Source organism: Dromaius novaehollandiae, chromosome 3 (assembly GCF_036370855.1).
Source record: "Dromaius novaehollandiae isolate bDroNov1 chromosome 3, bDroNov1.hap1, whole genome shotgun sequence".
Lineage (NCBI taxonomy): Eukaryota > Metazoa > Chordata > Aves > Casuariiformes > Dromaiidae > Dromaius > Dromaius novaehollandiae.
Window position 1 is genome coordinate 92,158,322 of NC_088100.1, and position 13,253 is coordinate 92,171,574.

At 39.2% G+C, this 13,253-nt stretch overlaps 1 protein-coding gene and 1 long non-coding RNA gene across 5 annotated transcripts in view; one reads left to right on the plus strand and one right to left on the minus strand.

Annotated features, from left to right (window-relative positions):
- Positions 1 to 4,253, minus strand: part of LOC112997115 (uncharacterized) — a 38,027-nt gene extending 33,774 nt beyond the window's left edge. For both annotated transcript variants that reach the window (XR_003262624.2, XR_010388505.1), the window contains exons 1-2: positions 4,163 to 4,253; positions 859 to 948 (exon numbers count right to left, since the gene is read on the minus strand). This is a non-coding gene — a long non-coding RNA (uncharacterized LOC112997115). The remainder of the gene's footprint in view (positions 1 to 858; positions 949 to 4,162) is intronic.
- A 233-nt stretch (positions 4,254 to 4,486) lies between these two features.
- TTC27 (tetratricopeptide repeat domain 27) overlaps positions 4,487 to 13,253 on the plus strand; it is a 140,075-nt gene continuing 131,308 nt past the window's right edge. For 2 of the 3 annotated variants that reach the window (XM_026122989.2, XM_026122990.2), the window contains exons 1-2: positions 4,488 to 4,768; positions 7,534 to 7,711. In XM_026122989.2, coding sequence (XP_025978774.2) covers positions 4,681 to 4,768; positions 7,534 to 7,711 — 266 coding nt within the window. In that variant the 5' untranslated portion in view covers positions 4,488 to 4,680. Of the gene's footprint in view, positions 4,769 to 7,533; positions 7,712 to 13,253 lie in introns of all 3 variants that reach the window. The other variant, XM_064509468.1, reaches the window with a different exon arrangement.

The following is a 13,253-nucleotide window of genomic DNA, read 5'->3' on the forward strand; positions in this document are numbered from 1 at the left end:
CACAAACTGTTTTTGTCTGGGCTTTTTGTAAAGCTGTTTGTATCATCACAGAATTTCTTATACCCAGCTCAAAACACTTTTTAAACAATACTTAAAATGGAAGCGTGAACATAAATCACCTTCCAGCAACTACTTGGTATTCAGACGATTGTGTGAACCTACCATTAGGGAAAAATCCTTTATCCTTCTACATGCAGCTAACATCAAAGAAAAATTATAAGGCTGGCATATTAATCAGCTTTAACCCAGTTTGCTGTAAAAACAATTTGGCTGTAATATTCAGGAAGTTACTCTGAAGAATTCAGCTTCAACATTCAGCTGATATCTTTTGGGGGGCCACTAAGCTTCCAACAAGCTTGAAGCAGGTTTCTGATGCCGTAATTGAAGATGATGTAACCTCAAATATGATGATCCATAGAGAATAACTAGTTACTTAGATACAGCTTGACTGGACTGACTGAACCAAAGTAAGAAAAGCCAACAGAATTCCCCAAGGCAAACCTCACAGCTCCTCTACTCTCACAACATAACTTGAATATTCAGGGTCTCCTTCTCTTAAAAACTGCAGAAGTTTGGTTAGACAACCTTGCAAGTTTTCATCTTGCTATCCTAATGAGGGGGTTTTCCCTTGGTAATGGCAACAAAACAAACAAACAAACAAACCCCAAAATAGGAAATCAGCTATTGTTCAAACATGGCATAAATGCAATCACATCTTTCTTCACCAATACCAGAAGCCTGGCACACCGAATTGAAGATGAATTTAAAATTCATGCAAGAGCAGCTTTTACAAACAGCAGCTCATCATTAAAAAGTCATAATAAATGTCTATGTGAATAATAGTGACTTTAAACTTACCAAATCTTCTTTTACAGTTAGTGGTTTTGGAACACCATGTATCATTTTGCAGTCCCATGAGATTATCTTTCAAAAGGCTTTTAAAAAACCCTGCAACATAAGATAAATACTGTATCAACACAGCAGCACCGATACCTTGAAAGGTGACTTTAATGTGCTAGTTCAGACACCCCAGGGAAGTCTTGCCTTCACAGTACAATGCTTCATAGGGACAATTTTCTCGAATTCTTGGGAAGAAGTTAAAGAGGAAAGTTTTTCCTCTGAAAACCCTTGTGTCAAAAGGTTTGATTATCTCCTGCTTAGAGCTAACAAGCACGAATACACTAAAATCTTGAATCTGCAGTTCACAGTATTGAAAAGGGTTTGCTGAAGCAGGAATGCTTCCCTTCACAGGCAACTAGCAGAAGCAGTATTTAAATTAAGATAAAACCTGTTGGCTTTCCTTTCTAAGAAACCTATATATTCTTCAAATCATAGGGGGATAAGCTTAAGCAGCAGATGTCAATAAGTCTGTGGCAAATGGCAAATGATAAACAATTAACAAAACCTTTTACAGGAATGGTAACAATCTCTCCACTCTCAGTCAGGAATGCACTAATTTCCTGGTGATATTCCTGTCCATATACACACTAAAATTTCTGGATGCCCCCAGAAACTAAATTGTAAGAAAAAAAGTTGGGGGTACTGGCAAAGGTGAGGAAGATAGTGAAATATTCCTCATTTTTGTTATATAATCATATTTACCAGTTATTAATTCCCAGAAAAAAATTAATTTTTACTTTTTTTTTTTTAAATCAACAGACCATGGAAGTGTATTTTTCATTTATTCACCAAATTCTTAGTTGTATTTTGGCACTGATATTCAAACTGTATTTTGATACTGAATTTCCTGTCAAAAAAGGGGGATGGAAAGTAGTATTATTTTACAATTTGATTAGATCTAGCTTAAGAACTTATCCATTCAATTTTGGAAAATCTTCTATTTACATGTAATGCAGATCTACTACTTAAAAGGGAAGGAAACTTTGTTACAGTAAACACTAAGAATTAGCCTAATTTTTGAATTTTTTATTTTTATTTTTCCATACAGAATCACAATTAGAAAAAAATGTACAGAAAGAACTGCCCAGCAGACAAGCAACGCAAGGTCTAGCTAAAAGTTTCCCACATTCATCCTTACAAACATTTAAGTACATCATTGAATCCTAGAATGTAGCCAAGATATGACATACCATAGAAAACTGAATATGACAATACTTTGCTTTGACTGACAGATTCTAGTGTGCCAGTAAAACATCATATGCAATACACATATCAGGTGTCAAATGAACATCAAGGACAATGTGCTCAGAATATCAGATTCTATTGATACACATAAAGTGAAAGCAAGTAACCTCATAGCATCTTTAGACGGTTTTACTTTTTAATGGTGAGCTTCATGAAACGCACAATACATGGATTTTTCTAACACAGTACATGGAAACTGAATTATTTGCTTCGTTTTAAGTTTCTCTAACCCACTACCTCCAGATGAATATTCATCTTTGGTTCACAATCCCTGAAACTTACAGTGAGTTGATGGCTATCATTTGTTACCTATATACATTTCTATCAATTTTCTGATAAAAACTAATATAAATTGAAAAAACTGTTTCAGGTCAGAAAACAAGTTAAAAAGCAGCATATTTTTATTTAACAGCATTCAGTTCCTACAAATTTGATCAAAATTGAAATTAATATCCTGTATGTTAAGGTCCAAACTGACAAATAACCTATTACACTCATTTAAATAAAAAAAGCTGCAGTAAAATAAGTAAAAAGCTGCAATAGTCTTCCTCACATTTTAAAGGGTATGTTAGATATGGAAGCAGGATGAAAACATTTTTAATTTTTGAAGGATATCAAACTCAGCTTTGCAAGTACTCTATTTCACCATATTACATACTGCACCTAATACCAAAATGAATTTTAACCTTTACAGTGCAGTCCTCCTCAGAACATTCACCTTTCCAAATTAACTCTTAATCCCCTCCTGTAATGGTCTTCTGGTTTCTGACTTGATCATTTTCAAGTTTCATTAGCAACTCAGGGAGAACATTTTCTATTGTTTGGATTGTTGCATTCAATTTTTAACAAATAGGATGGCTCGGTCTTTTTTCTCTCTCTTCTAATGTACTTGCAAAGGGGTGAAAATGAAGAGCTTGGAAACAATGGGACAGAATTGTTTCTAAAGGTATTCAGACAGGTACTGAAATATAGGTACAGACAGGAGTGAAGTGAGGTGCACACTCTTCACCCCAGGAACTTCTATCTGTGTCCAAAGCATCTTTAGGCATGCAGGTACCTAGCTCAAACAAAAAACTATCAAAACTCTATAAAAAAATCCTGTGTGTCTACTAACCATACTTAGTATTTTCTCTTACCATTTTTCATATCTATCCAGCTAACAAATTATTTTTATATATATATATTATAACTTCCTAATTCTGGGCAAATGTTGAGAGAAATCTTGACCAAAACATCACATAGTTAAGTGAGCAGAGCTCATACAGAGCTATGGAAGCCATCTCCAAATTAGCTAGCTAGCTTACTTCTGGCAACATAAAACTGAAGTCAAGCTGAAAAATCTGCCACCTGTAGCTTGCTAAACACTCAGGTGACAGCCCTCGATGATCTCCACAATCTGTGCCTGCCCTGACAGTAATGTGTATTTTAAGGAAACCAATTTGAGCTGCAACAACTGTAATAAAAAGAAAAAAAAGCGGACAGTGCACAGAAGATCAGACTCCTCTGGGAGTTTGCGCTGTGCTGGCTCCTCTCCAGCCCTCCTAGTTCTGGAGAGTGGCAACTAGCCACTCAACAAGGGCTGTAGTCCATAATCAGGCAGCACACAGACTCAGGGGTGCTAACCCTTCTAGCTCCTGCTCACCTCCAAACCCACAAAAGCCTCCTCCCACTTCAGACAGAAATCTTCCCCTGAGCCCCTCACACCGGCGGCGCCGTGTGGAAGGACCGGTAACCTGTCCATGGCCGAACACTCCTGCCTGGCCTGAGCGCCTCTCCCTGCGCGTTTGCTGCCCTAGCGCCTGCGCCCACACCGCCCAGGGGGGCGGCCCACACGCCGCAGCGGACTCCCCACCTGCGCGTGTAGCGCGTGTACGCGGCCGTGCCCACCCACACCTGCCCCCCCTCCCCCCCTCAGCTCCTGCTCAGCGGAGAGGAACGACGCCAACGCCCACACCAGGAAGGAAACGCACTCCACTCCGCCCACGCCCCCAACACACTGCCACCAGCTCCCGCTCACCACCAGCCAGGAGCCGCCCCGCCCCCCGCAGCGCGGAGCAACGGCCCAACGGCTCCGCCGCGAGTCCCGCCCCCGCGCGCGCCGGGGCGGGACACCTGGCGAGGGGCAGGGCACCTGGCCGGGGGGCGGGGCACCTGGCGGAGGGGCGGGGCACCTGGCCGGGGGGCGGGACACCTGGCGGGGGGGCGGGGCACGCGTCAGGGGGGCGGGCTCCTTGCCTGCAGGTGGGGCTCGCGCTGAGGCACGCCGCCACCGTCCCCGCTCCCCTCCCCTTCCACAGCGCGCACGTGCCTCCTCGCACCTCCCCCCCGCCCCGCCCCGCCCTGCCCCGCCCCGCCGGGAGCGCGCGCGCAGTTGGGGCTCCGCCGCGCGTGCGCGGTGTCGCGTCCTCCCGGCGTGCTCGGCGAGAGTGTCATGGCGGCTCCCTGCGGCCGGTTCCTGCACATGGGCTGAGGGGACGCCGGCAGCGCGTGTGGGCGCGGGAGCCGTGAGCGGGGCCGGGGAGGTGCGGCGCGACCATGCTGGCCCTCGAGCGCTCCTTGCTGAGGGGCTTCCTCAGCCCCGCGGAGGCCCTGGCGTGGAAACAGGGCGAAGTCGCGGCGGCAGGTGAGGGGAGGGCTAGGCCGGCGACGGTTGGTGGGGGGGGGCAGGACGCGACCGTTGTGTGCGGCCGTTGGTGCGGGCGAGGGTGGGGGGGGCGCGGCACTGGCAGCGCCTCCCCGGCTGGAGCTTGTGGCTCCCTCCGTCCGCTCTGAGGGCAGCTTAATTCCCCCCTCGCCACCTGGGCGCTCTTCGCCCCCTGGCCCGTCAGTAGGGCTGTTAGCGTTGGTGCTCCGGCTGCCTGTAGTCATGCTACTTGCTTCGGCCTTCTCCTGAGCCGCGAGTGACGCGACCAGTCTGTTGGAGTTTGGCAGTGATACGAAATTCTGTTTTGTAGCCAAACAAGAGGAGAAAAAGACCGGCATGAACTACCTGTTCTGTATTTGTATTAGTTATTTAATTGTAATTACTGAAGGGAGCAGTGAAAAGTAGTCTCTTGACAGGACTTGATTAGGTTGTTACTGACCCAGCTTTCCTGCAGGGGAACACAGTAACTTTTAAAAAATGCAACATTTGTTGCTGGAAAGGCACTTCCATACTTCAGGCAGTCTAGAAACACAGTTGTATGTAAGTCATATGCCATAATGTTGAAATATTTAGGGGTTGTAGCCTATTGAAAGACTCCTTTATCCTTACCTCAGCACTTACTGAATTTTGGGAAAGAATTGTATGCATCTGGTTAACTTAATTTCCTTATGTTAATTCTTATTTAGCCTTAATCACTGTACTGTCCAGAAATCTTAGGTCACTCAACTGTCATCTATCATTTTTTTAAATCTTTTTCACTGAGAGTTGTGTATGTTTTGTTTTAGTAATGTGTTGCTATGAGCTTTAGCCAAGATTGATATTCAAGAAACATGTCTTGTGGTAGAGAGACAAAATGATGAGATTTGTGATGACTCTTAGTCATTGCTCAAGTGGGCCCCAGTTAGTTATTGACCATCCTAAAACTAAAGTTAAAGTCTGTGACCTTTAATTTCCATGGTGCCTTATAAAAATCCAAATGCAGGATCAGGAGCAGAATTTATGGGATTATAGACAGTTATGCTGCAGTGCTATTGGAAAAACAAACATCAATATTCTTCATTAGTGTCCTCACAGTCAATAACCATTCTACTCAAATACAGCGCTGCCTGTTTGAGCAGCTATAATCCTATATAAGTAAGTTGTCATTTGTCTCCTCAAAGAAGAGGTAAGAGAAAGTTGCTCATCTCTCTGCTCTGTGAGAGTATGATGTCAGCAGGGCTTCAGAAGTGTTAGTTTTCTTTTGCATTTGCCTTTCCAGGTTCAGCTTAAAGTCTTTTTAATTCATTTAGCACAAACAATCTCTCACATTGTTTGTTTGATCTTTATCATAAAGAACATAAATTGTGGAAAATAGCCTGGTGCGGGGAGATGAGAATGAATGTCTTTCTATCATCCATTCCTACCAAGTCATTCACCACTGTTATTGAAGCTGATCCTGTGCTTGGTCTTCAGGTTGTCTAAGATCTAGAATACCTGTTTCAGCTGAAGAGCTTGGGGTTGGTATTTGGTTAGCTTCCTTGCACAGCTGCAGCTTGTGTGCATGTACAACCATGCTAGTGTTAAATTGGCTAGCTTGGGTACCAATATTAGTATAGCTATGGCAACAGCGAATGTACGAGGGCTGCAGCACCCAGCTGGAATCACAGACTAATCTTAAGGCATCTGTCCTATGCAGACCTCTGTACTTCCTCAGCTGCATCATTACCAGCATCCATATTAACTAGTTTAGAACTAGCTAGTAGCTGAAGCAACAGCTTTGACTGCAGTCAAAGCAGTCAAACAAATCAGATAGTGATTTTGCTCAAGAATGTAAGGTTTTAACACTTCAAAGTTGTTCTAACAGACAGCTGCTTGATTGATTGCACTGTGGCATATTTGAAAAAAGAAGGGAAGATGCCTTCTGTGAACAAAGATTTAGCGTAGTCGAAAATATTTGGTTGTTTTGAAACTCCTTAGGAATTGAATATATGACATTTAATGAATTCTGTTTGTCTTGGAAGATGCAAGTAGAGAACATGGATTCATATCCATGTAGCGGATATTATCCATCATACAGTTGCTCCATATATCCATCAATGTAGTTGCTCCTAAGAATTGACTTTGTATGCAGACTCCTCATTGAGATAGTAAATTTATCTTGGGGAAATAATTTTTTTATAAAGGTAGAATCGTATTGCCCATTCTCTGTGAATATTCTCATCAGTTAAAGGAAGGACTGTGTAGTCTATGCAGTTTTACGTGGGAATTTATTCACTGAACTTTTACAAGTATTGAGCTGTTTTTATTTGTCCCAGCTCTCCTATTCCCCCAAGAGGGTTCTGTAGTCTGTGAAATTACTGGCTTATCCATAGGATTTTATTATAAGACACTAATTTAAAATGTTTTAGAGGAGGGGAAAAAAAAAAAACCTTTTTTCATAATTGAAGTCGTCTTCATGAACTTTAGTGTATGTGTTTGAAACGCCATCCACGTATTTCCCTTGAAATTCCTGTGTAATTTTTTTTATGCTTTACATTCCTACAGCAGTTTGTAACTATAACATTAATACCAGCTCTGTAAAATTCCTTTTGAATAAGGTGACTCCTACTACTGCTGTTCTTTAGCTTAAATACAGCTGCACTTTTTGCAAGGTAAATTAAAATTCTTTCCTTGGAAGAGGAGATGTATATGCTATGGTTTGAATAGCTTTTCTAAGATGAAGTTGTTTCAGAGTTGACGCTTTATTTATTTATTTATTTTTGCAGAAAGTGGACTGTTGTTGCAGTTGATTTTCGATGGGAGATACGAGGCAATATTTTCGAATTCAGCCGTCCAGAATATTTTTAATGTACCTTCTGTGACAGAGGAGAACATTGACAGCTACTTGGAGAAACAGATACTAGCATACCTGGACTGTCCTGCAGAGGCTGATAACATGGAAAGGTAGAAATAATTAATATATTATATGGAACATGAGACCATGACAGAGACCATGTTTGATTTTTACAAAGGGCATTTTTTCATTTATAAATACATGTTCTCCAAAACTCTTGAGAAAGAGAAAATTTGAAAACAGATTTCCTGTGGTGTGTGGGTTCCATACCTCCCATCCCCCCACCCCCTTTCCTGCTGGAGCATCTATTCTTTATCATTGTTTCCTTCACTGGGTAGTATTTTGATATGAAGGTTTGTTGAAAACTTTAGCTTTATTTACAGCGGTTACCTCTGAAGCTGGTGGTGTATAACGAAACCATCTTGCCGTGCATCTTTAAACCACTTACTAACACTTTTATCGCTGAAGCATCGCATTACATACATGTGAATACTTGAAGTACCACACAGTGTTACTGTCAAAGCAATGTCTGTTCATATTTGTGGGGCTGATTCGTAGTAGGGTCATTTTAATCTTATTGTAAAATGAGTAAGGTATTACTCATGGATGGTATCCATGGATTAATTATTTTGTTCACAAAACTTTTTCTTAGATTCACACTAGCTTAATTTTATTGCCTATTCTAATTCTTGCAGTTAATGGGTCTGACTTTATTGTATACAATTTGTATACAATACAAGTAAATAATGAATAGACTAAAATCTATCGTAGTAGGAGCAGTGGAAGCAGAAAACTAGTGTGTGTTTGGTGTATGCATGTATATATATAATGTTTTTTTAAAGGGGTGGGTGGGAAGGAGTTTCACCAGAAGAACAGCAAAAGATGTAAGAAAATAAAAGTAAAAGAAAATAAGAGGAAGGCAATGTATTGCTCATAAGTGTGGCTGAATAGAAATGCATTTGTTTTGGTGTGACAGACAAAAACAAGAGGTTTTGCCAAAATACCAGAAACAAATAACTGTCACTGCTAAAATATTGGGCTGAGATTTGCTAAAGGTGCTGATCATAGTGTGACAAAAGATTGTCTTCTAGTGCGAGAGAGAGGCTGGAAATTGTACTGTTTGTAAATTACTTTTTATTCTGCTAGGAAAATGTTTAAAGAAAGAGAGACCCTGAACTTTAACTAGCACAAATACAGTGTGATGTGCTCCTGTCTTCTGAACTGGAATGTTCAGAGATTGTTCCCATGGATTTTGTCTCTAGTTTGTTCGCTTGTTTATGTTGTGCTGCTGCTCATGTGTGCTAGCTGGAGTTTATATGGTGACATAGTTTATAGAAAAATTTCAATATTGTTAACTTCTGTCATCTTGGAATAGTTTATTCTGAATTATGCAGCAAATAAAGGTCTGTCAGAGCTTGAAATGGACCAAAAACTATTAACCCAATCCTGATCTTAATCACTGATTAAAATACATGTTGCTGCATGTGAAAGAAATAGCCTTTATGAACTGTTTAGCTTCTTAAAAATGATCGTATTGTATATCATGCATTCAGTAATACTTTATAATATCTTGTCATGGTGATGCATCATCTTCTACTCCCTCTATGAGTTTTTATTGGTCTATATCCCACTTACAGAACTGTGCTGCAACTGTCCTAGCACACAGAAAGCAATCTGTTTCTCAAGTACTTTAGTCTTACAGTTTTCTTTGTTTCCTCCGCAATTCTAGGCAGCATTAGAAGCCCTCTGCCTGAAGATATGAAAGCAGAACTACAACACTGAACATTTCAGAAGGAGAGATTTATCTGCCCAAGATTACAGGCTAGAGTTTTATTCAGAATGAAAGCATATACTTTTCAAAATGTACCAGTGTCTTCCAGAAGTATTTTCTGTTTGTAGCAGTCAAATGAGTTTTTCAGGCTCCATTAGAAATACATTATGAGACGCTTTGATATTAGCGCAGAAAGAAAAATTGTTTGTGTCTTCCTCTTAATAGGAAGTCTTTTAATAAAAGACAGATCACTTCCTGTTTTAGGCAGGCATGGCCTACAGCACTTAAATCTGTAGCATGCTTGGTCTTCAATGACTTTCTAGGTTAAAATGTGTTACATAATTACTTTCCAAGCAGCTCCTGTGTAACTGCCTTATGGAAGAAATTAATGCAATTTTTTCATATTGTTATGTTGACCTTTCACTGCTTATGCTGAAAATGTCCTCCCTGCCCCCAAGTGATCCTAAGGATGCAGTAAAACTTTTAAGTTGTAGCTCAGAAAATTCAGTAATACTTTGACTTTCTTGTGACTCTTAGTAGACAGGTCCTGGTTCAAATTTAGGCTCTTTTTCCTGGACTGAAAGTCTTAATTCTGTAAGTTAAACTCAATGGGATCTGGATTCAATCGGAAATGGAAAGTTGGATAATGTTAACCTTATTCTTTTAGCACAATATAAAACAGTACAAAGTACAGTTCTATAATAGCATTAAAAACTCTTAAGGAATTCTTTCACTGATGCTAAAACTAAGGAGCTTGAGGGCAAAGCAGCTCAATATTTGGAGTGAGAATATATATTTTTTTGGACATAGTCAGCAACTTTTCCCACTTTCAAATCCATGGTTCTGTAAGAAAAGTATTTTAGCAGTATTTTAAAATTTGCTGCAACTTTTTCTGTCACTTTAACTACTTCTCTCCTTCCTCTATCCCCTAGATGTTTTTCAGTATGGCACTTTTAAACTTCATGGCTTAAAAATAAAGTCTCAAAGTATTCCTCTCAAACTTAAAAAAGATATTTTTTTTCCCTGCTATGGCTACTCAATTCAAAGGTTAACAATTATCTTCTGTAGAAAAAGTATGGCTTGTTAGTATATATGTGTCTATGTAGGAGGGGAGGTTTTTTTTTCTTTTTTTTTTTTTCCTGACTTCCAATTGAAGGAGGTGCATTTGTTACCTGCGATACAGTTTGACTCTAGAGACTGAAAGGAAAGTGTGTGTGGGACACAAGGAAATAATAAATGTTTTAGGAGAGTTCTGACTTGAAGGCCTCTTACTGTGTTTGATTCTAAGACCTAAAGAAACAAGGAAATGAGCAATAACTGTTTTTTATTGACCATGTATTTACCTTACTCAATATACTAATGAATACCAAAGTTTCCAAAACAAATCCATACAATCAAGTCTATATTTTGATTTCCCAACATGAACATTGAATGATATTTCTGGTATTTTTCTTGAGGCATCTGATGGTCGATGAACTGGTGTGCCGTACATATTGAAAAATAAAAGCGAACAAGTTCCTCTGTTCTTGCAACTTGAGCTGATGCATTTAAATTGGAAAAAATAACTATTCAGTGTCTCTTTCCCTCTATCTTTTTTAACTGAACCCAGAAAGTACAGAAAGAAAATCATAGCAAAATAAAAACTGTAACCCAATCTTATTTTAAGCATAGCCAAGCTATTAAGTGTTTTCTAACGCTTATATTTTTATATGTAAATTCTAGCATAACATGCAAATCCATTTTCTTTCCAAATATAAATGTTCAGTTATGCTTTATTTTAAATCCGAGCAAATATATATAAAACAATATAAATATTACAGTAGACTGTATTTATATATTATTATGTATTTATATAAGCACCTGATTTCCCATCAAGGATCGCGATCTTACTGGACTTGGTGTAAACATTTGAAACAAACAGACAAAAAACAGAAAACCCCATTCACATAGAGAAAGGACGAGCAAGATGGATGGATAGCTGAGGAAATACAAGAATGAAATAAGACTATGTAGGTCACCAAAATAAGCAGGACACTAGCAGCAGTACCTCTGTTGGTTTTCAGGCAGCACAGAAGAGCGGCTTTAAGGCAACGTTTGGGAGGTACACATTTGCAGAACTGCATTGCTGGTGAGAAGGGTAGTCAGGGAGACAGCGTGAAAGAATTTCTTATGAAAAAATTAACTGACAGGTGAAGGAGAGCAGCCTTGTTTGCAGGGATTGGAGTTTGGAATTAATGGTCTGATACTGCCTGAGTGAGAAGCAGAGTGGAACTTGTTTGTGGATTTGAAAATGAGAACAAGCAATTGGCGATGATAAATTCGTGGAAAGACTGAAGTAAAACTATCACAGTAATGGGATTTGTTTCAGTCATTGCAGAGGCATTCTGCATGGATGTAACTGTGATAAGACTTCAAGCAACTTCATCTGCTATATATAGACATTAGAAGTGTTAAAAATCAGATTTTTAGTAGTAGGAGATCATAAAAAAATAATGTAAATGAGTCTTCAAAAGACTGAAGTGCATCTGTCAAATCCCAATACAGAGATGGTTAATTATACCTTATATACCTTTCCTTTTGGAAATTTTGAGGCAGAATTTATTATAGGAGAAAAATTAGAAATTTCATGCTTGTGTAATTACTTTACGTGCACTATTAATAATTTAATGTATAGTAATTGTTACAAGTGTTTTGTGTCTTTGAGTGGTTTTGAAGTTTAATGGTAATATGAGGTATGCATTCAAACAGTATTTATGGGCAGACAGTTACCATCTGGATAATGGTAACTAGTAAATCTAATTGTTCGACAAGAACTCTTTATACTAGTGCTTTATTTTCTAACTCTCCTGAAGCATCTGTTCAGTTTTTTCAGCTGAGTGTTCCCCACTTCTACTTTCTCATTGTCCTACATCTTTTGTCACATTCTTGCCCACCAGCCGCTTGTTTGTGTGTGGCTTTTCTGTTCCATTTTGTTTGATCACTTGTTTTTTAGGGATTTTATCCCTTTTTTTCCCCCATTCTGAGGAATGTTGCAGCTCTGAGTCCCTTTACAGGAACAGAACAACTAGATTTTTCCAATTCAGTTATGCTTCTTAACATACCTGTTCTCATATCAAACCAGCACAATTAAAATGTTAAGTTTTTCTAGATAGGAGGTATGTTATATCTGTGATATGCAACTGGCCTTTGTTGGCATATGACTGATTTACAACATAGTAAGGCTGAAACTCCTAAAGAATTCAGAAAACAAATCAGAAATCTGTGCAAGTATCCTGAAACTCCACACCTATTAAATCTGCCATTAAATTTTGAGGGATTCTACCCTACTTTCTGCAGACCACAGGGGTTATTTGTTCCTGTAGCTGCCTAAAGAATTAGTAACATAATGAATTTAGATGAGCATAGCCTTGTAAATAAGAAAAACTTTTCATACGCAGTTTCAGGAAGAAAAGCAATTCTCAAAATTTCATCTTTGAAAAAATAAATAAAGCGTGTTTTAATTTAAAAAGCATGATTGAATGAGATAACTGCTGTCAGAGTATCTGAAGCAAGTCTCAGGTGGTACTTCTGAACTTTTTTAAGGTTAGTTTAGTTGCTTTATTATCACAGGGAGTGAAAATAAATTACTATGCCAAAACAGAAATAAGCATGTTAATTTGGAACATACAGTAATGTAATATTCTTTCTCTGACAATGGTGAGGAAAGGATATGTCATAGGAAAACATAGCAACACTACAATAGGCAAATATGGGATAATCTGCCTCCTATACTAATCTCCTGCTGATCTCTGATAATTAGATACAGTCTTAAATTCTGAAACATATATAATTTAATTCTGTTTCCAAAGTGTTGTCATTAATTATAACCATTCTGCATAACC